Raw genomic sequence first — 24,813 nt, 5'->3', positions numbered from 1 at the left:
TGACTGCGTGTATTGGTTCCTGACTTCCCTGAACAGTTGCATATTGCGGGGACTATTCGATGCTATTGCAGTCCGCCACCGGATGTTTTTGTGCTGGTCGTGGGCAGTCAGGTCTGGAGTGAACCAAGGGCTGTATCTGTTCTTGGTTCTGCATTTTTTGAACGGAGCATGCTTATCTAAAATGGTGAGGAAGTTACTTTTAAAGAATGACCAGGCATCCTCAACTGACGGGATGAGGTCAATGTCCTCCAGGATACCCGGGCCAGGTCGATTAGGAAGGCCTGCTCGCAGAAGTGTTTTAGGGAGCGTTTGACAGTGATGAGGGGTGGTCGTTTGACTGCGGCTCTGTAGCGGATACAGGCAATGAGGCAGTGATCGCTGAGATCCTGGTTGAAGACAGCGGAGGTGTATCTGGAGGGCCAGTTGTTCAGGATGACGTCTATGAGGGTGCCCTTGTTTACAGAGTTAGGGTTGTACCTGGTGGGTTCCTTGATGATTTGTGTGAGATTGAGGGCATCTAGCTTAGATTGTAGGACTGCCGGGGTGTTAAGCATATCCCAGTTTAGGTCACCTAAAAGAACAAACTCTGAAGCTAGATGGGGGCGATCAATTCACAAATGGTGTCCAGGGCACAGCTGGGAGCTGAGGGGGTCGGTAACAGGCGGCAACAGTGAGAGACTTATTTCTGGAGAGAGTAATTTTCAAAATTAGTAGTTCGAACTGTTTGGGTATGGACCTGGAAAGTATGACATTACTTTGCAGGCTATCTCTGCAGTAGACTGCAACTCCTCCCCCTTTGGCAGTTCTATCTTGACGGAAGATGTTATAGTTGGGTATGGAAATCTCAGAATTTTTGGTGGCCTTCCTGAGCCAGGACTCAGACACGACAAGGACATCAGGGATAGCAGAGTGTGCTAAAGCGGTGAGTAAAACAAACTTAGGGAGGAAGCTTCTGATGTTGACATGCATGAAACCAAGGCTTTTTCGATCACAGAAGTCAACAAATGAGGGTGCCTGGGGACATGCAGGGCCTGGGTTTACCTCCACATCACCCGCGGAACAGAGAAGGAGTAGTATGAGGGTGCGGCTAAAGGCTATCAAAACTGGTCGCCTAGAGCATTGGGGACAGGGAATAAGAGGAGCAGGTTTCTGGGCATGGTAGAATATATTCAGGGCATAATGCGCAGACAGGGGTATGGTGGGGTGCAGGTACAGCGGAGGTAAGCCCAGGCACTGGGTGATGATGAGAGAGGTTGTATCTCTGGACATGCTAGTTGTAATGGGTGAGGTCACAGCATGTGTGGGAGGTGGGACAAAGGAGGTATCAGGGGTATGAAGAGTGGAACTAGGCGCTCCATTGTGAACTAAAACAATGATAACTAACCTGAACAACAGTATACAAGGCATATTGACATTTGAGAGAGACATACAGTGAGGCATACAGTAATCACAGGTGTTGAATTGGGAAAGCTAGCTAAAACAGTAGGTGAGACAACAACAGCTAATCAGCTAGCACAACAACAGCAGGTAAAATGGCATTGACTAGGCAACGGGGCCGACAGATAAAACATAAACAAGCAGAATGAGGTACCGTGATTAATGGACAGTCCAGCGTGCATCAGCTATGTAGCCAAGTCATCAGTGTCCAGGGAAGCTGGATTAGTGAGTGTTATCCAGGTTAAATAAAACTAACAATGACTAAATAGCTTATAGCTAGTTAGCTAGTTAGCTTCTGGAGGTTCTTGAGTGTGTTCTAAAAATTAAAAATAATAGCGATTCCGTATCACATTGGGTTAGGCAGGTTACCGGAAGGTATAAACAAATTAAAAATCGGAAAGAGATAAGAGAGTAAATATGGGTCCAGTGAGTGTTTGGGACGAGGCGATTCAGACGGTTAGCAGGCCTGTGCTAACAAGCTAACAGTTAGTAGGCCGGTGCTAAACAAGGTAGCAGTTAGCAGGCCGAAATAGCAAGCAGGGAGATAGCAAGGGCTAGAGAGTTAGCCTTTGGGGGACGTCGCGATGGGGTGAGTCTTTTTATTCCTCTTCATGCGGTGACATCGATAGACCGGTCGTGGGTCCGGGTAATTGTAGCCCAGGAGTATGCTACGGTGGTAGGTATTGTAGCACAGGAGTATGCTACGGAGGTAGCACAGGTGCTCTGGCGGGGCTAGCTTCAGGCTAGGTGGGTGGAAGCGCTAGCCAGCAGTAATAGTCCGGGGTTGCGGTTTAGCTAAATAACTAGTTGTGAAGATCCAGATGTTCCGTTTGCGGCGGGAATCCGGGGATAAAAAAATAAATAGGTCCGTTATGCTCTAGTTAGAGTCGCGTTGTTCGAACTGGCGAGAGCTTTCCGAGCTAAAGGTTAGCTGAAGACCGCTAGCATAGCTGGTAGTTAGCTGGCTAGCTTCAGTTGAGGGGTTCCGGTTCCGAAGTAAATAAAAATACTAAATACTTTAGGAAAAAAGAAAAATAGCTACGTTGGGTGAGGCGGGTTGAAGGAGAGTATTTGGAAGCTGAGGTTTAGCACAATGTTTTAAAAGATATGCGAAGAAAAATATGTAAAGACGAAATATACACGGGACTAGGGACACGACACATCTTACTGCTACGCCATCTTGGTTGTCAAGGTAATGTGGTCTGCAGCTTATCATGAGAAACTTTACCTCAGGCGAGCAATAGCTCGAGACCTCCTTAAATATCGTGCACCAGCTGTTGTTTACAAAAATACGTTGACCACCGCCCCTTGTCTTACCAGATGCCGCTGTTCTATCCTGCTGGTACATCTGATAACCAGCCAGCTGTATGTTGATATTGTTGTCATTCAGCCACGACTCCATGAAGCATAAGATGTTACAGTTTTTAATGTCCCGTTGTTAGTTTAATCTTCCAAAAACTAGTTATTTTTATTGTCCAAAGATTGCATGTTTGAGAGCAGAATTGAGGGGAGTGGGGTTTTATTCGATCGCCTCCTACTCCTCAGAAGGCAGTCCGCCCTCCGGCCTCTCTTTCTCCGCCTCCTCTTCACGCAGATCACTGGGGTCGGTGCCTGTTCCCGAGGGAGCCGTATATCCTCTGCCTCGGGCTCGTCAGAGTCGTGAAAGAAGAAAAAGGATTCTGCTAGGCCGTGGTGAGTAATCGCAGTCCTGATGTATTTTCGGTCATAAGAGATGGTAGAAGCAACAATATGAATAAAAATACCTTTAAAAATCAAATCAAATCAAATGTATTTATAGAGCCCTTCGTACATCAGCTGATATCTCAAAGTGCTGTACAGAAACCCAGCCTAAAATGGCAAACAGCAAGCAATGCAGGTGTAGAAGCACGGTGGCTAGGAAAAACTCCCTAGAAAGGCCAAAACCTAGGAGGAAACCTAGAGAGGAACCAGGCTATGTGGGGTGGCCAGTCCTCTTCTGGCTGTGCTGGGTGGAGATTATAACAGAACATGGCCAAGATGTTCAAATGTTCATCAATGACCAGCATGGTCAAATAATAATAATCACAGTAGTTGTCGAGCGTGCAGCAAGTCAGCACCTCAGGAGTAAATGTCAGTTGGCGTTTCATAGCCGGTCATTAAGAGTATCTCTACCACTCCTGCTGTCTCTAGAGAGATGAAAACAGCATGTCTGGGACAGGTAGCACATCCGGTGAACAGGTCAGGATTCCATAGCCGCAGGCAGAACAGTTGAAAATGGAGCAGCAGCACGGCCAGGTGGACTGGGGACAGCAAGGAGTCATCATTGCAAACTGACCCTAGCCCCCCGACACATAAACTACTGCAGCATAAACACTGGAGGCTGACACAGGAGGGTCAGGAGACACTGTGGCCCCATCCGATGATACCCCCGGACAGGGCCAAACAGGAAGGATATAACCCCACCCACTTTGCCAAAGCACAGCCCCCACACCACTAGAGGGATATCTTCAACCACCAACTTACCATCCTGAGACAAGGCAGAGTATTGCCCACAAAGATCTCCGCCACGGCACAACCCAAGGGGGGGCGCCAACCCAGACAGGAAGATCACATCAGTGACTCAACCCACTCAAGTGACGCACCCCTCCTAAGGAGGGCATGAAAGAGCACCAGTAAGCCAGTGACTCAGCCCCTGTAATAGGGTTAGAGGCAGAGAATCCCAGTGGAAAGAGGGGAATCGGCCAGGCAGAGACAGCAGGGGCGGTTCATTGCTCCAGAGCCTTTTCGTTCACCTTCACACTCCTGGGCCAGAAGAAAAAGTTACAAACAATGCAGATAAAAAAAAAAAAAAAACACAATCGGTTGGGGGCACGTAAAACCTTTTGCTCCGGTGCCATTTTACACGTGTATATATCCAGTGGTTACAGTGTTTTCATAACATTGTTGGACAAGTGTAAAAGCTCTATTTTCTTTGCATTCATAGAGCCAGTTCTTTTTTCCTCCTATAGTCACACTCATTTAGAATGCCTGAAGCTTTAACAAATAAAATGTTAATTGTCACTTGCGCCGAATCGAAGGTGCGGACTTTACCGTGACATGCTTACTTACGAGCCCTTTCCCAACAATGCAGAATTAAAAAGTAAGAACAATTTGCAAAACACAATAAAATAACAATAGCATATACAATGAGGACCAGTACTGGGGTTTCAGTGGCGGGAACCGAGAATTAACGCCCCAAATCAACCCGGTTACCGAGAATTAACGCCCCAAATCACTCCTTTTTCTTGGGATAAATAACTGTGAGAAACCGGTGAATTATAATAAATCATGTATATGAAGAGCATGGCGTGAACTGTTAAATTATATGTGGTCTATATCTGGCTTCTTTAAGGCTTGCATGATGAATCATCAATTCTCAGCGTGGGGACAGACAGGCCATCTCAGTATGGGCACAGTTCACAATGCATGTCGACCTGTCATCTCATCATGGTAACTTCTTTTCTTGTGACAGGTAGGCCTAAATTTGGCAACATAGGCTATACTACAGTAATATAAAGACTGAATGCGCGTCTAAATTACCCATCTTCATCTGGATTTTGGAGGTCATCTGATTATTTTATTGAAAATATATATTTTTTTTATTGCAGCAGTGGAGTTTTAAAACAGCCTATCACTCGAGTATCTTGCTTTAAATCGTTTCTTTAACTCTCGCAGTTCAGATGTTCTCACTCTCCATCAACTCCATTCAAATTGCATCCAAAATAGATAATCATGTTCTGGATTGATATATAGCCCTATATATAGATGTCCTAGACTACCTCTTTCAGGTAATACATTCAAGGCAGTATAAGCTTTATATTTAGCTAACTAATGATTTGTTATGCATAATAAGCTTCTATTTTATAGCCACTGTCTCTTGCGCAATACGCACACACCTGTGCTCCGCTGGCTTCTCTCCTTAAAAAACGCTCCTTAGCACTTGGACTAGAATAGCTTGCTGAACATATATATATTTTTGCATTTATTATACCAATAGACTATTTGAAGTGTGTTAAATACGGCAGCCAATATAACTCATGGGTAGTTTGAAGTGCGAACACGCAATGGCGGTAGGCTGTAGCAGTTACTCAGCTAGCAATGAGGAATCGGACCAGAAGCAGCCCTTTTCAGGGGCCGGAGCTGATTGAATCGCCCGGAGTTGGGTGTCATACTTGGTGCAGAATGAAAATGAATGACCCCCCCAGAATCGGCCCAATTACATCGGGCGGTTTCCGGTACATTGGAATGTTGCCGTCTACCGGAATTCAGCCGACTTACCAGAAACCCCCTAGAAGCGGCCCGATGCAATTTTAAATAAATGTAGACAAAATGACCGATTTAGTCATTTTAAATATTACTATTATACATTTTAAACATACAAATTATACCCATCCACAAAATGTTTTTATTTATTTATTTATTCATTTTATTTTTTGAATTTTACCCCCTTTTCTCCCCAAGTTTCGTAGTATCCAATTATTAGTAGTTACTATCTTGTCTCATCGCTACAACTCCCATATGGGCTCGGGAGAGACGAAGGTCGAAAGTCATGCGTCCTCCGAAATACAACCCAACCAAGCCGCACTGCTTCTTAACACAACGCACATCCAACCCGGAAGCCAGCCGCACCAATGTGTTGGAGGAAACACCGTGCAAATGGTGAACTTGGTTAGCGTGCACTGCGCCCGGCCCGCCACAGGAGTCGCTGGTGTGCGATGAGACAAGGATATCCCTACCGGCCAAACCCTCCCTAACCCGGACGATGTTAGGCCTCTGGTGTCTCTGGTGGCACAGTCTCTGGTGGCACACCTAGTGCTGTGATGCAGTGCCCTAGACCACTGCGCCACCTGGTAGGCCCACAAAATGTTTTTATAATATTTTTTACCCCCTTGTCATCATATCCAATTGTCTTGTCCCATCGCTGCAACTCCCATACCGCCTCGGGAGAGGCGAAAGTCAAGAGCCGTGCATCCTCCGAAACACAATCCCACCAAGCCGCACTGCTTCTTGACACAATGCATGCTTAACCAGCCCCACCAATGTTTTTGAGGAAACACCGTACACCTGGTGACAGTGTCAGCATGCATGCGCCTGGCCCGCCACAGGAGTCGCTACAGTGCGATTGGACAAGGACATCCCAGCCAGCCAAACCCTCCCTACCCCAGACGACGCTGGGCCAATTATACGTCGCCTCATGGGTCTCCCAGTCGCAGCCAGCATGGCTATTGAACCAGCATCTGTAGCAACGCAGTTTGAACAGTATGCAGTGTCTTAGACCACTGCGCCACTCGGGAGGCCCTATCCACAAATGTTTTAATGCTTATTAATTGCCTTGCGGCATATCAAAATGCTAAAATACTAATAATACTAGTACTAAATTCTTTATTTTTTGATCACAGAAACAATGAGAAAATATGGAAAAATAAATAATAAAATGCTAATTACAGTGGGACAAAAAAGTATTTAGTCAGCCACCAATTGTGCAAGTTCTCCCACTTAAAAAGACGAGAGAGGCCTGTAGTTTTCATCAGGTACACTTCAACTATGACAGACAAAATGAGGATTTGTAGGATTTTTAACGAATTTATTTGCAAATTATGGTGGAAAATAAGTATTTGGTCACCTACAAACAAGCAAGATTTCTGGCTCACAGACCTGTAACTTCTTCTTTAAGAGGCTCCTCTGTCCTCCACTTGTTACCTGTATTAATGGCACCTGTTTGAACTTGTTATCAGTATAAAAGACACCTGTCCACAACCTCAAACAGTCACACTCCAAACTCCACTATGGCCAAGACCAAAGAGTTGTCAAAGGACACCAGAAAGAAAATTGTAGACCTGCACCAGGCTGGGAAGACTGAATCTGTAATAGGTAAGCAGCTTGGTTTGAAGAAATCAACTGTGGGAGCAATTATTAGGAAATGGAAGACATACAAGACCACTGATAATCTCCCTCGATCTGGGGCTGCACGCAAGTTCACAAGAACGGTGAGCAAAAATCCCAGAACCACACGAGGGGACCTAGTGAATGACCTGCAGAGAGCTGGGACCAAAGTAACAAAGCCTACCATCAGTAACACACTACGCGCCAGGGACTCAAATCCTGCAGCGCCAGACGTGTCCCTCTGCTTAAGCCAGTACATGTCCAGGCCCGTCTGAAGTTTGCTAGAAAGCATTTGGATGATCCAGAAGAAGATTGGGAGAATGTCATATGGTCAGATGAAACCAAAATAGGTAAAAACTCAACTCGTCATGTTTAGAGGACAAAGAATGCCGAGTTGCATCCAAAGAACACCATACCTACTGTGAAGCATAGGGGTGGAAACATCATGCTTTGGGGCTGTTTTTCTGCAAAGGGACCAGGACGACTGATGCGTGTAAAGGAAAGAATGGGGCCATGTATCGTGAGATTTTGAGTGAAAACCTCCTTCCATCAGCAAGGGCATTGAAGATGAAACGTGGCTGGGTCTTTCAGCATGACAATGATCCCAAACACACCGCCCGGCAAGGAAGGAGTGGCTTCGTAAGAAGCATTTCAAGGTCCTGGAGTGGCCTAGCCAGTCTCCAGATCTCAACCTCATAGAAAATCTTTGGAGGGAGTTGAAAGTCCGTGTTGCCCAGCAACAGCCCCAAAACATCACTGCTCTAGAAGAGATCTGCATGGAGGAATGGGCCAAAATACCAGCAACAGTGTGTGAAAACCTTGTGAAGACTTACAGAAAACGTATGACCTCTGTCATTGCCAACAAAGGGTATATAACAAAGTATTGAGATAAACTTTTGTTATAAATTCATTAAAAATCCTACAATGTGATTTTCTTTTTTTTCTCATTTTGTCTGTCATAGTGTTAGAGGAATTCTAAATTCCTATATGTTTTGTAGCCAAAACCAAATTCACACTCTATCTATTTCATAATAAGTTGTAAGTTTATGATTTTGCATGAAATAGCAAGAGACCAGTCTTAAAAACAAGTTCAGCATTTATTATTGATGAGTACTGGCCCAAAATACAAAGAACATTACATTTTAAAGAGAAGATAAAAATGACGTCATCAGTTCTCACACTCTCTCCGATCCACACAATAGTGCAGTGTCTTCAGGTCTGGAGATTGTGTCCTACTCCCCTCATAAAGCAAACATTCCAATCTGTCTAAAAGACATACTCTCCTCCACTAATGGAACATCAAAGAACATTCTTATCTGTCTAAAGAGATATACCCTCCTTCTCCCTTAAACCCGCAAGGTACAGACAATTAATTCGTTTTACCTACATTTTCAGTCCTAGTTTAACCAAAAACCCATACATTTCATACCATAACATAGTAGTATTAAAACTTAATGGTTCTAATAAAAATGTATACATAATTAATCATTTCAACTATAATTTTCTCCAACACATAGTTGAAGTGTACCTATGATGAAAATTACAGGCCTCTCTCATCTTTTTAAGTGGGAGAACTTGCACAATTGGTGGCTGACTAAATACTTTTTTGCCCCACTGTATATAAAGCAGCCCGCGTAATCATCTGCCAGAGAATAGCCCCAATCGGCCCGAGCCCCAAGTACTACATTTGGGCCAGAATCCTCACACTGGAATCGTCCCGAGCTCAATCCCCACACCCTAGTCATAAGTAATACTGCCGAAGGCGGCCCACTCCCACTCAGCCGAGTGCCCCAACTCTCAGCCGGAGTCTGCCCAGATCCACTGTTCTAGCTGGGTATTTATTCAAACCCATAACCATTTAGTCTTTGTGAAGAGAAGTGAAAGCCTTCTGCATCTCTTTCTAGTCCTATATTATTCAAGGATGTCATTAGAATGATGAAGATAAGGACAACAAAACATATTTCATTTAACTGTGGAAGGAATGAACCAACAATAGAGAAAGAAGAGGTAGGCAAATAACATTAGGAGAAATATTATGAAAGGTATAAATGTCTCGGCCAACTAATTATACAAATTGGCCCTATTATATTTCAAAATTAAAATCTAATTCGCTAGCCTATACTTGTAACTTTGTAGGCTGCATGTGCTGCACCAGAATCACATGTTCTCTCCCTGCTTCATCATGGTTTGAATGATGTGCTTAATTCCAGTCCATATAATACAGTATAATACAGTACAGTAATACAGTTCCTCTCAAAAAGATTTGCCTACTGGAGCTTGAAACCTAACCGGTAACGAGTCAATGTGCTGGGGTCCGAGGTAATTGAAGGAATATAGGTAATATGTACATGTAGGTTGGGTTAAAATGGACTAGGCAATCAGGATAAATAATTAACAGAGTAGCAGCAGCTTATGTGAACAGTGTGTGCGTGTGTGCGTGTGTGCGTGTGTGCGTGTGTGTGTGTGTGTGTGTGTGTGTCTGTGTGTGTATGTCTGTGTGTGTGTGTGTGTGTCTGTGTGTGTGTGTGGCATCAATATGCATGTGTGTCTGAGTGGATGTAGTCGTATGTCGTCTGTGTGTGTACAGTGAATTCGGAAAGTATTCAGACCCCTTTATTTTTTTCCCACAGTTTGTTACATTACAGCATTATTCTAAAATGGATTAAATATTAAATATTAATTTACATACAATACCCCATAATGACAAAGCAGAAACATGTTTTAGATATGTTTGCAAATGTAATTAAAATATAAAACTGAGTCCCTTAGGTGCCTTTTGGCAATCTCCTAGCGGGCTGTCATGTGCCTTTCACTGAGGAGTGTCTTCCGTCTGGCCACTCTACCATAAAAGCCTGATTGTTGGAGTGCTGCAGAGATGGTTGTCCTTCTTCGAGGTTCTCCTATCTCCGCAGAGGAAATCTAGAGCTAAGTCAGAGTGACAAGGAGGTTCTTGGTCACCTTCCTGACCAAGGCCCTTCTCCCCTGATTGCTCATTTTGGCCGGGTGGCCAGCTCTAGCTCTTGGTGGTTCCAAACTTTTCCATTTAAAAATGATGGAGGGCACTGTGTTCACGGAGACCTTCAATGCTGCAGAAGTGTTTTGGTACCCTTCCCCAGATCTGTGCCTCGACACAATCCTGTCTCGGAGCTCTACGGGCAATTCCTTCCACCTCATGGCTTGGTTTTTGCTCTGAGTAGAGTGTCAGTATATATGTACAGTATATACATATGAGATGAGTAATGTAGGGTATGTAAACATTATATAAAGTGCCATTGTTTAAAGTGGCTAGTGATACATTTATTACATCAAGATGCAGTAGATGGTATAGAGTACAGTATATACATATGAGATTAGTAATGTAGGGTATGTAAACATTATATAAAGTGGCATTGTTTAAAGTGGCTAGTGATACATTTTTCCATTATTAAAGTGGCTAGAGTTGAGTCAGTATGTTGGCAGCAGCCACTCAATGTTAGTGATGGCTGTTTAACAGTCTGATGGCCTTGAGACAGAAGCTGTTTTTCAGTCTCTCGGTCCCCACTTTGATGCACCTGTACCGACCTCGCCTTCTGGATGATAGTGGGGTGAACAGGCAGTGGCTCGGGTGGTTTTTGGCCTTCCTGTGACATTGGGTGGTGTAGGTGTCCTGGAGGGCAGATAGTTTGCCCCTGGTGATGGGTTGTGCAGACCTCACTACCCTCTGGCGAGCCTTATGGTTATGGGCAGAGCAGTTGCCATACCAGGCGGTGATACAGCCAGACAGGATGCTCTCGATTGTGCATCTGTAAAAAAAAAACGTTTGTGGGTGTTTTTGGTGACAAGCCGACTTTCTTCAGCCTCCGGAGGTTGAAGAGGCGCTGCTGCGCCTTCTTCACCACACTGTCTGTGTGGGTGGACCATTTCAGTTTGTCCGTGATGTGTACGCCGAGGAAGTTAAAACATTCCACCCTCTCCACTACTGTCCTGTCGATGTGGATAGGGAGATGCTCCCTCTGCTGTTTCCTGAAGTCCACGATCATCTCCTTTGTTTTGTTGACATTGAGTGTGAGGTTATTTTCCTGACCAGGGCAGGGTCGAGACCCAGGGTCCCGAGCTTAATGACGAGTTTGGGGGGTACTATGGTGTTAAATGCTGAGCTGTAGTCGATAAACAGCATTCTTACATAGGTATTCCTCTTGTCCAGATGGGTTAGTGTGCAGTGTGATTGCGATTGTGTCGTCAGTGGACCTATTGGGGCGGTAAGCAAATTGGAATGGGTCTAGGGTGTCAGGTAGGGTGGAGGTGATATTGTCCTTGACTAGTCTCTCAAAGCACTTCATGATGACGGAAGTGAGTGCTACGGGGCGGTAGTCATTTAGCTCAGTTACCTTAGCTTTCTTGGAACAGGAACAATGGTGGCCCTCTTGAAGCATGTGGGAACAGCAGACTGAAATAAGGATTGATTGAATATGTCCGTAAACACACCAGCCAGCTGGTCTGCGCATGCTCTGAGGGCGCGGCTGGGGATCCCGTCTGGGCCTGCAGCCTTGCGAGGGTTAACACGTTTAAATGTTTTACTCACCTCGGCTGCAGTGAAGGAGAGCCCACAGGTTTTGGTAGCGGGCCGTGTCAGTGGCACTGTATTGTCCTCAAAGCGAGCAAAGAAGCTTTCTGGGAGCAAGACATCGTGGTCTGCGATGGGGCTGGTTTTTCTTTTGTAGTCTGTGATTGACTGTCGACCCTGCCACATACCTCTTGTGTCTGAGCTGTTTAATTGCGACTCAACTTTGTCTCTATACTGACACTTAGCTTGTTTGATTGCCTTGTGGAGGGAATTGCTACACTGTTTGTATTCGGTCATGTTTCCGGTCACCTTGCCCTGATTAAAAGCAGTGGTTTGGCTTTCAGTTCTGCACGAATGCTGCCATCAATCCACGGTTTCTGGTTGGGGGATGTCCACAGTTTCTGGTTGTGGGTACAACATCACCGATGCACTTGCTAATAAACTTGCTCACCAAATCAGCGTATTCACCAATGTTGTTGTTTGATGCTATGCGGAACATATCCCAGTCCACATGGTCCAACCAATTTTGAAGAGTGGAATCCGATTGGTTGGACCAGCGTTGAACAGACCTGAGCGCGGGTGCTTCCTGTTTTAGTTTCTGTCTATAGGCTGGAAGCAACAAAATGGAGTCGTGGTCAGCTTTCCCGAAAGGAGGGCGGGGGAGTGCCTTATATGCGTTGCGGAAGTTAGAGTAACAATGATTTAGGGTTTTGCCAGCCCAGGTCGCGCAATCGATTTGCTGATAGAATTTAGGGAGCCTTGTTTTCAAATTATTAAAATCCCCAACTACAAGAAATGCAGCCTCAGGATATGTGGTTTCCAGTTTACATAGTGTGGAATTAAGTTCTTTCAGGGCTGCCGATGTGTCGGCTTGGGGGGGAATATACACGACTGTGATTATAATCGAAGAGAATAATCTTTGTAGATAATGCGGTCTAAGTCAGGTGAACAGAAGGACTTGAGTTCCTGTATGTTGTTATGATCACACCACGTCTCATTAATCATAAGGCATACACCCCCGTCCTTCTTTTTACCAGAGAGATGCTTGTTTCTGTCGGCGCAATGCATGAAGAAACCAGGTGGCTGTACCGACTCCGATAGCGTGGCTTGAGTGAGCCATGTTTCCGTGAAATAAAGAACGTTACAGTCTCTGATGTCTCTCTGGAAGGCAACTCTTGCACAGATTTTGTCTACCTTGTTGTCAAGAGACTGGATATTGGCGAGTAGTATGCTTGGGAGCGGTGAGCGATGTGCCCGTCTACCGAGCCTGACCAGAAGACCGCTCCGTCTGCCCCTTCTGCGTCGCCATTGTTTTGGGTCCCCGGCTGGGACCCGATCCATAGTCCTGGGTGGTGGGCCAAACAGAGGATCTGCTTAGGGAAAGTCGTATTCCTGGTCGTAATGTTGGTGAGTTGACTTTGCTCTTATATCCAATAGTTCCTCCCGACTGTATTTAATAAAACCTAAGATTTCTTGGGGTAACAATGTAAGAAATAACACATTGGAAAACTAAATACTGCATAGTTTCCTAGGCCATCTCTTTGTCGGCGTAGGAAGACTGGACAGATGGCTGACAGCGTGTATGGCGTCGTGTGGATAAGCAGTTTGCTAATGTCAACATTGTGAACCACGTGCCCCATGGTGGCAGTGGGGTTATGGTATGGGCAGGCATAAGCTACTGACAAAAAACAATTGCATTTTATTGATGGCAATTTGAATGCACAGAGATACAGTGACAAAATCCAGAGGCCCATTGTCGTGCCATTCATCCGCCGCCATCACCTCATGTTTCAGCATGATAATTACACAAATCCTGGAAGCTGAATATGTTCTTCCATGGCCTGCATACTCACCAGACATGTCACCCATTGAGCATGTTTGGGATGCTTTGGATCGACGTGTACGACAGTGTGTTCCAGTTCCCGCCAATATCCAGCAACTTCACACAGACATTGAAGAGGATTGGGACAACATTCCACAGGCCACAATCAACAGCTAGATCAACTCTATGCGAAGGAGATTTGTTGCGCTGCAATGAGGAAAATGATGGTCACATCAGATACTGCCTGGCTTTCTGATCTATTCCCTCACCTTATTTTTTTAAGGTATCTGTGACCACAGATGCATATCTGTATTCCCAGTCATGTGAAATCCATAGATTAGAACCCAATGAATTTATTAAAATTGACTGATTTCCTTCTATGAACTGTAGCTCAGTAGAATCTTTGAAATTGTTTCATGTTGTGTTTATATTTTTGTTCAGTGGAAAATAATGTAACAGGTGAAATGAAGAATGTGATCTGCTTTATTTTCAAACGTATTGCACAAGTATTTTACATAAAAAGTAGCTACAAATACTACAATTTGTTGAAAAACTTATTTCCAAATACCCAGGTATGTGGTACATACAGTATACCGCCCGGGATTACAAAACAATACACACAAATCCCCCAAAAATAAAAAAAATAAAGAAAACAAGAGATATCAGAACCAGCAATTTCAGAGTCCGGAATATATTGTGTTGCATCCTCCCCCCCCCCATCCCCCCCCACACACACTACTGTGTCAAGTTGACTAGATATCCTTTGGGTGGTGGCCCATTCTTGAGCAAATCTGAGCAAATTCAAAAGTTAACTAATGCCATTAACTCCATTAATTAGTTGTATCATTTGACAGCCCTAAATATTTTACTTCCTTCTAGAATGAACTACGGTTTTGGTGAAGCTGTATATTGAGTTGTTATTTTGTCTTTTATTTTTAGCATGAAGTAGTACTCAAAATCTAATAGACATAATGACAAAATTCCCCAATGATCATTCAACCATCAAAACAAGAGCTTGACTATACTGATTTTTACAGGCACTCCGATCTGAAAATGTGAAGTCAGCCTGCATGGTGGCGCGTGTGTGTGTTCCTGGTGCTTGTGTGTTTGTGTGTACAGCTATTCCTTGGCTGTGTCCAATTCGGGTTGTTCAGTCTGTCTGCCTGCCTCCTTGACTCAGTCTCCGCTCTTCCTCTGTCTCTGCATCCTCCCCCACTCCCCTTACCCCAATCCACCCTCCCCATTCACCCCTGTCCCTGCTTCTGCCCCAACTCTGCCATCTCAGTTGGACCAGGAGACAACCCTTCGACACAAGGAGGTATAGCTCATTGTGCTGATCTGTCCAGAGTTGGAGTCAGTTCCACATCTATTCCTGTCTATTTCTTCAGCAGTTCAAAACAGTTCCGCAATTGACTGGAATTCAGATGGAATTGCCTTCAACCCTGGTTCTGTCCCAGTGCTTTGTGACCCACTCAACTGAACAAGTGGCCTCTACCAAAACATTTAGGAAATCTCATGACACTCATTGCAGACTATTGAACAACATAGAACATTACAATGTATACGTATTTTAGGATTAGGATAGTGCACTGAAGCTCCATTTCCTCTTTAAGTGCCTGCATCATCAATGAAATGTCCCTATTGTTGTATGGAGATGCAACACAGATTGCTCTGGATTGTCAAGGATACTGAACAACATTCACTTAAACCAGCCTCAGTGTGAATAACAGCATTCACTTAAGTCAGCCTTCAATTGATGTAATGTATGATGTATGCAGCTACAGTAGTCAATGAAAATGAATACTAGACAACAGAGAACTAGCTAGCTATTCACTAAGTGTATATATTAGCACATTCAGAGTCGTTTTAATTTGGTGTTTGTTTCCTCCTAATAAACATCCAAATCAATAATACTTTCATTGGCAAAGGGTTTTAATAGAATCCCAAATGCCATATTCATCCATAGACAAAATACTGAATGGAATAGAAATGCAATCACATTCGCAGCCCACAAACAAAGCACTTGATCCATGTGCTGAATCGCTGAGCATTAAGACACATTAGTGTAAGTCATTGTGTTTGTGTCTTTTCCTGTACGCTGCCTACGATATTAATGTCACAGTGATATATTATTTCAGATCACGTTTTGTTCATCCACGCATAATGCTATTTCATTTAGTTTGTCTGTGATTACTGCAGTGGTAATTAATATGATGTCATACTAATGCATATTACTCTATCCTCCTCCTTCTCCTCTCCCTGCCCTCTCTCATTCTCTCTATCTATCCCCTTATTCTGTACAGTTTTTGGATAAGTCAGAGGATGTCTTACTGAAGCACCAGGCCAGTATCAATGAGCTGAAGAGAGCCCTGAGGGAGCCCAACAGCAAGCTGATGAACCGTGAGAAGCGTCTGTCAGGGACGTCACCTGGCGGAACACCCGAGAAGAAGGCTGTGAGTGTGGGATGAGGGTGGTGAGGACCTGGGCTCCACTGGAGCATGGATGGCAGTTGAGATTCACAACCTTTAACCTATGTACCACCTCTCCACTGTATGTCATGAATATATCACTGATAATGCCATACTACTCCTGTTTAAACTGCCCTGACATCTGACAGTGAGTCTGTGTATGACAACATTGACATTCCAGTCTTGCATTAAGTTTCCTAGCACCTCATACCTTTGACTCCCCTTGAACCCAGTAGGCTTGGATATCAAGACTGGAGAACAGTCACTACTCTGGCTTTGTGTTTGTGTGCTTTGTCATCTATTGGAATATTGTTAACCTGAATATGTACAGAGAACTGTATTTTTGACCGTGACTTTTGAGGACAATAATATTTCTTCAAGGTATTGTAGGTGGTTATTTATTGGAGATACAGTGCCTTGCGAAAGTATTCGGCCCCCTTGAACTTTGCATCATGAAGAACAAGGAACACACCAGGCAGGTCCGAGATACTGTTGTGAAGAAGTTTAAAGCCGGATTTGGATACAAAAAGATTTCCCAAGCTTTAAACATCCCAAGGAGCACTGTGCAAGCGATAATATTGAAATGGAAGGAGTATCAGACCACTGCAAATCTACCAAGACCTGGCCATCCCTCTAAACTTTCAGCTCATACAAGGAGAAGACTGATCAGAGATGCAGCCAAGAGGCCCATGATCACTCTGGATGAACTGCAGAGATCTACAGCTGAGGTGGGAGACTCTGTCCATAGGACAACAATCAGTTGTATACTGCACAAATCTGGCCTTTATGGAAGAGTGGCAAGAAGAAAGCCATTTCTTAAAGATATCCATAAAAAGTGTCGTTTAAAGTTTGCCACAAGCCACCTGGGAGACACACCAAACATGTGGAAGAAGGTGCTCTGGTCAGATGAAACCAAAATTGAACTTTTTGGCAACAATGCAAAACATTATGTTTGGCGTAAAAGCAACACGGCTCATCACCGTGAACACACCATCCCCACTGTCAAACATGGTGGTGGCAGCATCATGGTTTGGGCCTGCTTTTCTTCAGCAGGGACAGGGAAGATGGTTAATATTGATGGGAAGATGGATGGAGCCAAATACAGGACCATTCTGGAAGAAAACCTGATGGAGTCTGCAAAAGACCTGAGACTGGGACGGAGATTTGTCTTCCAACAAGACAATGATCCAAAACATAAAGCAAAATCTACAATGGAATGGTTCAAAAATAAACATATCCAGGTGTTAGAATGGCCAAGTCAAAGTCCAGACCTGAATCCAATCGAGAATCTGTGGAAAGAACTGAAAACTGCTGTTCACAAATACTCTCCATCCAACCTCACTGAGCTTGAGCTGTTTTGCAAGGAGGAATGGGAAAAAATTTCAGTCTCTCAATGTGCAAAACTGATAGAGACATACCCCAAGCGACTTACAGTTGTAATCGCAGCAAAAGGTGGCGCTACAAAGTATTAACTTAAGGGGGCTGAATAATTTTGCACGCCCAATTTTTCAGTTTTTGATTTGTTAAAAAAGTTTGAAATATCCAATAAATGTCGTTCCACTTCATGATTGTGTCCCACTTGTTGTTGATTCTTCACAAAAAAATACAGTTTTATATCTTTATGTTTGAAGCCTGAAATGTGGCAAAAGGTCGCAAAGTTCAAGGGGGCCGAATACTTTCGCAAGGCACTGTATATACTGCTGCAGACTCAGACCTATTGGATAGTGTGATGGTATTGCTGAAAGAGATCATAAGAACATATTTAATTAGAAAAATAACCTGGATAAATTGTCCTGCATTTATCATTAGAGATATCTCAGTTGTATTTAAAGATTAAACTCTCTCTCTCTCAAGTTATTGCAGAAAGTGATTCTGCAATAACTTGAAGAGATTATGTGAGGCCCTCGAGCAACAATCATCTCTAGCGTCTTCCCACCTTGATTGCCTGACAGTTAAAATGCTTCCCTTTGTGTCAGAATACAAACGCCCTGCTCTTTTGATCACTTTTACATTGTGATTGTACTGTTAAGATAGAGCACTAAGATAGTATTCTCCAGTCTAGCTCTGTCAATACAGTCTGTTACCAGGTATTTTCGTAGTCTACGGAAGCTTTCTCATCTGCTGTCTGAGAACAATCGGATTATAGCCGTGGAGAATATCATCAGACATCCTTGAAGGCATGACAACTCGATCTGTCATGTACTTAAGTAGATCTGAGGGAGAGATGCTAAAGTCCTGAATGAATAATGGCAAAGTGTGGTCTGAGAAAATCCCACTTCTCAGAGAGATTCAGAGGAAATCATAAAGCCTTTGATGTAGTTGCAAATGTTATTTTTGCATTGCAAATACCTCCTAATTTGCTTATGCAGATTTGGCAGCCGCAGGTAGAAGCTAACTAGGCCCACGTTGCTCTTTTGCAATAATCTCATAATTCGATTCAAGATTTTATCTTGATTGGCTCATAGATTTCAATTCAGTACAGTATGTTTGGAAAGACCCTTGTCTCCATTGAATCAATATTTCTTCCCCATTTCTACCTGTCTCTTTCCTTGAACCATTTTCCCCACTTGCATGAAATTACCAACATTTAAATAGTATGCTATGCTTTGCCAAAGAACCATACAATTGGTTTCTCTCCTTGTCACAAGAGTGACAGAGTTAGGGCTCCTCTAATAGCTGTTCTCCTCCCTCTCTCTCCCCCTCCACCCCTCTTCTGGTGGGAAACACTCGGCCCCCCATCAGGTGGTGGGCAAGGAACTAGTAAACAGCTTCTCTGTAGAGGGCTTCGTCCAGAAGACTGTGGTGACTTCCCCAGAGGTTTCCCTTCTCTTCCTCCTCCTTTGTCTTCTAATGTCTGCCTTGTAACATACTAACTGTACTGTAGTTGGCCATTTATCTGTAATGAAACTGTGGCCTGGTACCATTTTATAGACATACTGCACACTCAGCTACAGCTGATATCTCTTGCATCCTGTTTTATTTCATCTGCTGCAGTCATTGTGTTTGGAAAAATCTTTAAGAAATGCAATAACACACATATAGGCCTACATTTGGATGCAAATGTACACAATTCTATGTATGATTGCAGCAATTGTGGCGGAATAGATTGAGAGGAATGTAGAGGTTCTATTTGTACTATAAAAACACATTACTGTACTGTAGTTGTTAACCTAAATTATGTTGCAGTTCAGTTGCTGCCTCTAACTGTGTTTAATCTGTATCAACATGTAGGGCTCTGAGGAGTGGGTATTGATTGAGAAACAAAATACTCATCAACACGACTATAACTGGAAGGCAGAAGAACAGAACGAAGCTTCCACCTCGCCTCCCCCATTATTCCCTGATTCATCTTGGGAAAGAAAGAAAGATTTGGAAAAAGACATAGAAGTGGCCAAGATGATTCATATCGAGGTTACAGGGGAGGATGGGCAAGAAATGATAACAGATATTGATAACTTTCCATTGTCCAAAGCCACAAGGGAAGCCCAGGATGAATGTTCTGAACCGCGGTTGACTAGCAACAGCCGGTTCATGGTGGAATTAGCTGAAACCACAGAATCTTCTGAAGAGGATTCACAGTGGAAAGTACCTCCAGCAGAACACTCTGGCGCAAAGAATGACATATTCCCAGTGTCAGACCCAGTCTCAACCCAAGCCCCAGCCCCAGTCCCATTCCGAGACTCTAAGAAGGATCATCAACCCAACAGACACAGAAAAAAGAAGAGACCTAATAGTTTAAACCTGGGATTGTCAACAGAATTCATCTATGAGAAAGAGGGCGATGTCTCAAACACTGAAGAAGACAACGGGGGATCAGACTGGGAGGATAGTCCAACAGAGAAGACAAAGGTGGGACAAATAGATCACCCTGTGTCCAGAGAGGAGCCAGACGACCAGTGTTGGGTGACGAGTCCACTGATGAAAGATGATGAGAGATCACCAGAGGCAAATTGGAAGGAGACAGTGGTGTCTGCATATGAAGATAAGAAGAAGGAGCACAATACATCAATAGGAGAAGACAAGACGACTCAGGGAAGTGTTGTGGATGGTCCTGCAGTGTGTGATGGAAGAGACCAGGTTAAGCACTTCATCACTGAGGTCCAGCCAGCAGGCGAAGGGCTGGGCTCTGTCAATGGTCCTGGGAAAACAGAATGTGATAGTTTAGCAGAACAGGTTAGAGAACCGGTTCAAGGGTTTCATCTCACAGAGAGGTGCATGACTGACAATAGAGAACACAAAGAAGAGGTCAAGTTGAGGGAGGTCAAGACACACAAGAGACAAGCCAGTAACTCTGGGGGGGAGGAAGTGGAAGGCCTCACGTCAGAGGTCAGGGGTCAGAGAAGGTCTTTACAGAGACTATCAGGCAGCAGTCAGTCAGAAATCACCAGGATCGTTCCGCTAAAACCTGAAAGGTCAAAGAGCTTAGCATGCAAAGATGAGCAGGACAAAGAGAGTCAGGAGTCAGAGTCTGAGCTGAGTGGTGTTTTTAGAAGAGAGTACAGATGGTCAGGGGGTTCATCAGAGGGACCTTCAGACATCAACTGGAACAACGAGTCCACCTTCTATCAAGCACCCACCCTGCCTACGTCATTCATCTCAACCAACGTTAGTCCAGCAAGACGGACCCACTCCCCGACTACCACACATAGAGACGCCCCACAGGAACAGGGCAGCTTCTGGGGTCTGGAAGGCTTGGCAAGGGTTGAGGCTAAAACTGAAGAGCTGGTTCAGCAACAGAGCAGCGCTGACCGTGATGATCACTTTCAGACATCATTCATCTCAATCAATGCTAGTCCAGCAAGACGGACCCACTCCCCGACTACCACACACAGAGACGCCCCACAGGAACAGGGCAGCTTCTGGGGTCTGGAAGGCTTGGCAAGAGTCGAGGCTAAAACTGAAGAGCTGGTTCATCAACAGAGCAGTGCTGCCTGTGATGATCCCTTTCAGGCTGCTAGAGAAGCCATAGAGAGTCATCAGTTTCTCAGCTTCAAGGTTTCAGCCTCAGCGCTCCCCAGGACAGCTCCTCCTGCCCCTCCAGTTAAAACACAGAAGGCCAGAGAGTCTGGACTCATACTCCGGAACATCAACCGCAATGTTAGCAGGGAGCCTGGCCTGGACGCAACCAAGAAGAGACATTCGGTAACTCTGCTTGCCATCTGCTTTTCAGTCATTTGGAAACAAAAAGCATCGCATGAGCTTCAGACAGAGTCGCACACTCCCATTTTCTTATTTTCCTGTTTTCATTGACTTGAATATACATACATGTAACTTACGTGCCTGTATATGTAGAAGGGGGTGGAGTTTTACTTTTGACACACTTGTTTTGGCTGTGTCTGATTGGCTGATTCAGCCAAAAATGCATTTTGTCTGCTATGAGTTTGGACCCTCTCCCTTTCGGCCTCTCCATTTATCCCCCCTCCTCCTCTCTGCCTCTCTGCCTCCCTCCACCCTTATTTGCATACTTCACAGCAAACCGGAAACACAACTGCTTGTAAATCTGTAGCAATCACTACAGAGCTGTGGTAGAGATTGTCAAAAAGATAAAAAGAACTTTTCATGCTTTGGCTCATGTCTTCTATCCCCCCTCTCTTCACAGGGCGGCGCACAATTGGCCAAGCGTCGTCCGGGTTAGGGTTTGGCCGGGGTTGGCCATCATTGTAAATAAGACTTTGTTCTTAACTGACTTGCCTAGTTAAATAAAGGTTAAATAAAAAATAAGAAACATTTGAACCTTGATTTTCCTTCCAATTATCCCTGTAGCAAGTCTCCTCTTTTGCAGAGGGTTGCAAGGAAACAAAGGGGTTTGCTTATTGCCATGGAGATTTTTTTGCACTTCTCTTCCATGCTGTTTCCAAGCTGACATGTGGAGGAAGGCATGGACTTCAGACATGATTTCATACATGTTTTACAGCTCAATTGACTGTGACAGGAACCATGTGAGGAAATTAAAGAAGCGTGTCATTATCTCCCATAAAGGCACTATATGCTACAGATATGCTCATCTGTCAAATGCCGACCATTCATCTCCTGACGTCATGGATACTTGTTATAATAAGTCACATATGATACCAACTCAGTAGTTTGCATAATGTCATGTAGATGAGAAAATAGTTTGTCATTTGACATGTGATTTCAAATGATCAACTTCATTAATATGAAATTGAATGACATGAGATTTGAGCTAAATGTGGCTTACAGTACCTTATTGGGGGATGATTATTTAAAAAAACAGATCAAATGCTTTACAAGGATCACACGTTGGATGCTATAATGCTTTCTTGTAAAGCAAAGAACCCACACAGACTGTGAAGAAAGAGGCAGGAAACAAGCTGTCTAACAGCAATGCCCAGGCTGCTGTACCTACACAGACAGACCAGCTATCAGTAAGAGATGTCGCCACGTTCATTTTACAGGTCAGGTTATTCGGAGCTTGCACGTATTTGGCAGTGAAATCCTTTAACATTAGGCTTCGGACCTGACAGCTTAAATACTTTTCAGTCTTTCATCTGCGTCTAGGTCATGGACACATTGGCACGACCATGTATGGAAAGAGGTGTGAGATCACTTTGTGAGCTGCCCCACCCAAAAAGTGAAAAACAGCATGTGAGAGCACCATCCGTTCTGTATACTGGTTGTGCAAAAACAGAATGGGCTTCCAAACATGTCATTAAATCATAGTACAGCTGCTTACTTTTACCTCCAAAACCACCTTTGATGTCATTGAAACCAAACCCCATTCTTTGGCCATTTGAACATTTGAGCCTCATAAAAAAAATTCAGTCTGTGTGGTTTGCAGCATTCTCTGATTCTGTCCTTGGCCAATGATTGGCTTTTGCAATGCTGCTATGGCTCCTCTATACTACCATATCTTACAACCTATCCATAATACATTCTGTATGACACTCTAGTTTTTACTAATTCAAACCAGGATAACTGGCTTTACCTGGTGGGTTCTTCAGGGTTTTGCTCATTTCGAATAGAAGGCAGTGAAATCAGGAAATAAACTAAAATTACAATTCAATGGCATTTATTTTCAATGACTTCTCAATAAATGGAAAAGTAGAAGCTATTTATTTCAAAAGGTTTTACATTTCTGAATTTTAAATTCCAACCACTTCCTGAATTGACTACCTTCAATTTGAATTGAGCCCAACCCTTGGGTTAATTTCTCTTGTCCAAACTGGTAGTAAGCTTACTTGTTTTCTTTACTCATGAAATAATGGAAGGGGGAGGGGACTCCCCTTCTGTGTTAGAACCGTATTGTACTGTTGTTCTTATGGTCTGTTAGTAGAAACCCAGTCTCTCTACTGATGTTTACACTCTTAGAAATAAAGGTGCTATATAGAACTTAAAAAGCTTCTTCGGCTGTCCCCATAGGAGAACCCTTTGAAGAACCCTTTTTGGTTCCAGGTAGAACCGTGTTGGGTTCCATCCAGAACCCTTTCCACACAGGGTTTTACATGGAACCCAAAGGGGTTCTACTTGGAACCAGAATATGTTATCCTTGTGGGACAGCCCTTTTAGAACCTTTTTTTCTAAGATCGTAGTAGTCTGTCTCTCCAGCGTGGACTAACCTCTGGCTGTTCTCTCTGTTCCTCTGCTTTCTCTCTGTTCCTCTGCTTTCTCTCTTCCTCTGCTTTCTCTCTTCCTCTGCTCTCTCTCTTCCTCTGCTCTCTCTCTTCCTCTGCTTTCTCTCTTCCTCTGCTCTCTCTTCCTCTGCTCTCTCTTCCTCTGCTCTCTCTCTTCCTCTGCTTTCTCTCTTCCTCTGCTCTCTCTCTTCCTCTGCTCTCTCTTCCTCTGCTCTATCTTCCTCTGCTCTCTCTCTTCCTCTGCTCTCTCTCTTCCTCTGCTCTCTCTCTTCCTCTGCTCTCTCTCTTCCTCTGCTCTCTCTCTTCCTCTGCTTTCTCTCTTCCTCTGCTCTCTCTCTTCCTCTGCTCTCTCTCTTCCTCTGCTCTCTCTCTTCTTCTTCTCTCTCTCTTCCTCTGCTTTCTCTCTTCCTCTGCTTTCTCTCTTCCTCTGCTTTCTCTCTTCCTCTGCTTTCGCTCTTCCTCTGCTCTCTCTCTTCCTCTGCTCTCTCTCTTCCCCTGCTCTCTTTCTTCCTCTGCTTTCTCTCTTCCTCTGCTCTCTCTCTTCCTCTGCTCTCTCTCTTCCTTTGCTCTCTCTGTTCCTCTGCTCTCCCTTTGCAGGAGCCACTCTCCACTCCTGTCATCTATGAAGATACAGTAGATGATGCCAAGGTCACTTAACATAATGACTTTAACCATATGCCTCCCCACATTCCCACTTTTGCACTGTTCTCTCTTGTGATAGTACAGTCTCCCTACAGTCATCCTTGGGTATCTCTATGCATGCTGCCCATATAACAGAGGCTGAACCGTGACGATGCCACAGCGTTTACCCTCCACTAAATTCCTGCCTGTAAGGCTTCCCCATTCATCTCCTCTCTTCTCCATATAGGTCAATACTATATGTAACAAATTGCGTGCCCGGAGAAGATAAAGTTTTTATGGTCTTGTATGCATGTATAACATGTACTGTATAATGGCCTTGAGCAAAGATCCTACATGAATACTTCTACACACCCCCAGGAGACATATTTACTTCCAGAGGATCATTTGTCTCCTGTCATCATCATCATC

At 44.2% G+C, this 24,813-nt stretch overlaps 1 protein-coding gene across 7 annotated transcripts in view; it reads left to right on the top strand.

Annotated features, from left to right (window-relative positions):
• Positions 1-24,813, top strand: part of LOC135540236 (band 4.1-like protein 1) — a 182,622-nt gene that overhangs the window by 123,821 nt on the left and 33,988 nt on the right. For 5 of the 7 annotated variants that reach the window (XM_064966754.1, XM_064966755.1, XM_064966752.1 and 2 more), the window contains 4 exons: positions 16,007-16,156; positions 18,914-18,988; positions 19,403-21,313; positions 24,361-24,411. In XM_064966754.1, coding sequence (XP_064822826.1) covers positions 16,007-16,156; positions 18,914-18,988; positions 19,403-21,313; positions 24,361-24,411 — 2,187 coding nt within the window. The remainder of the gene's footprint in view (positions 1-16,006; positions 16,157-18,913; positions 18,989-19,402; positions 21,314-24,360; positions 24,412-24,813) is intronic. The other 2 variants (XM_064966757.1, XM_064966758.1) reach the window with 2 other exon arrangements.

Source organism: Oncorhynchus masou, chromosome 5 (assembly GCF_036934945.1).
Source record: "Oncorhynchus masou masou isolate Uvic2021 chromosome 5, UVic_Omas_1.1, whole genome shotgun sequence".
NCBI lineage: Eukaryota > Metazoa > Chordata > Actinopteri > Salmoniformes > Salmonidae > Oncorhynchus > Oncorhynchus masou.
The sequence above is the reverse complement of the archived record's forward strand: the minus strand, read 5'-3'. Positions and strand labels throughout refer to the sequence as shown.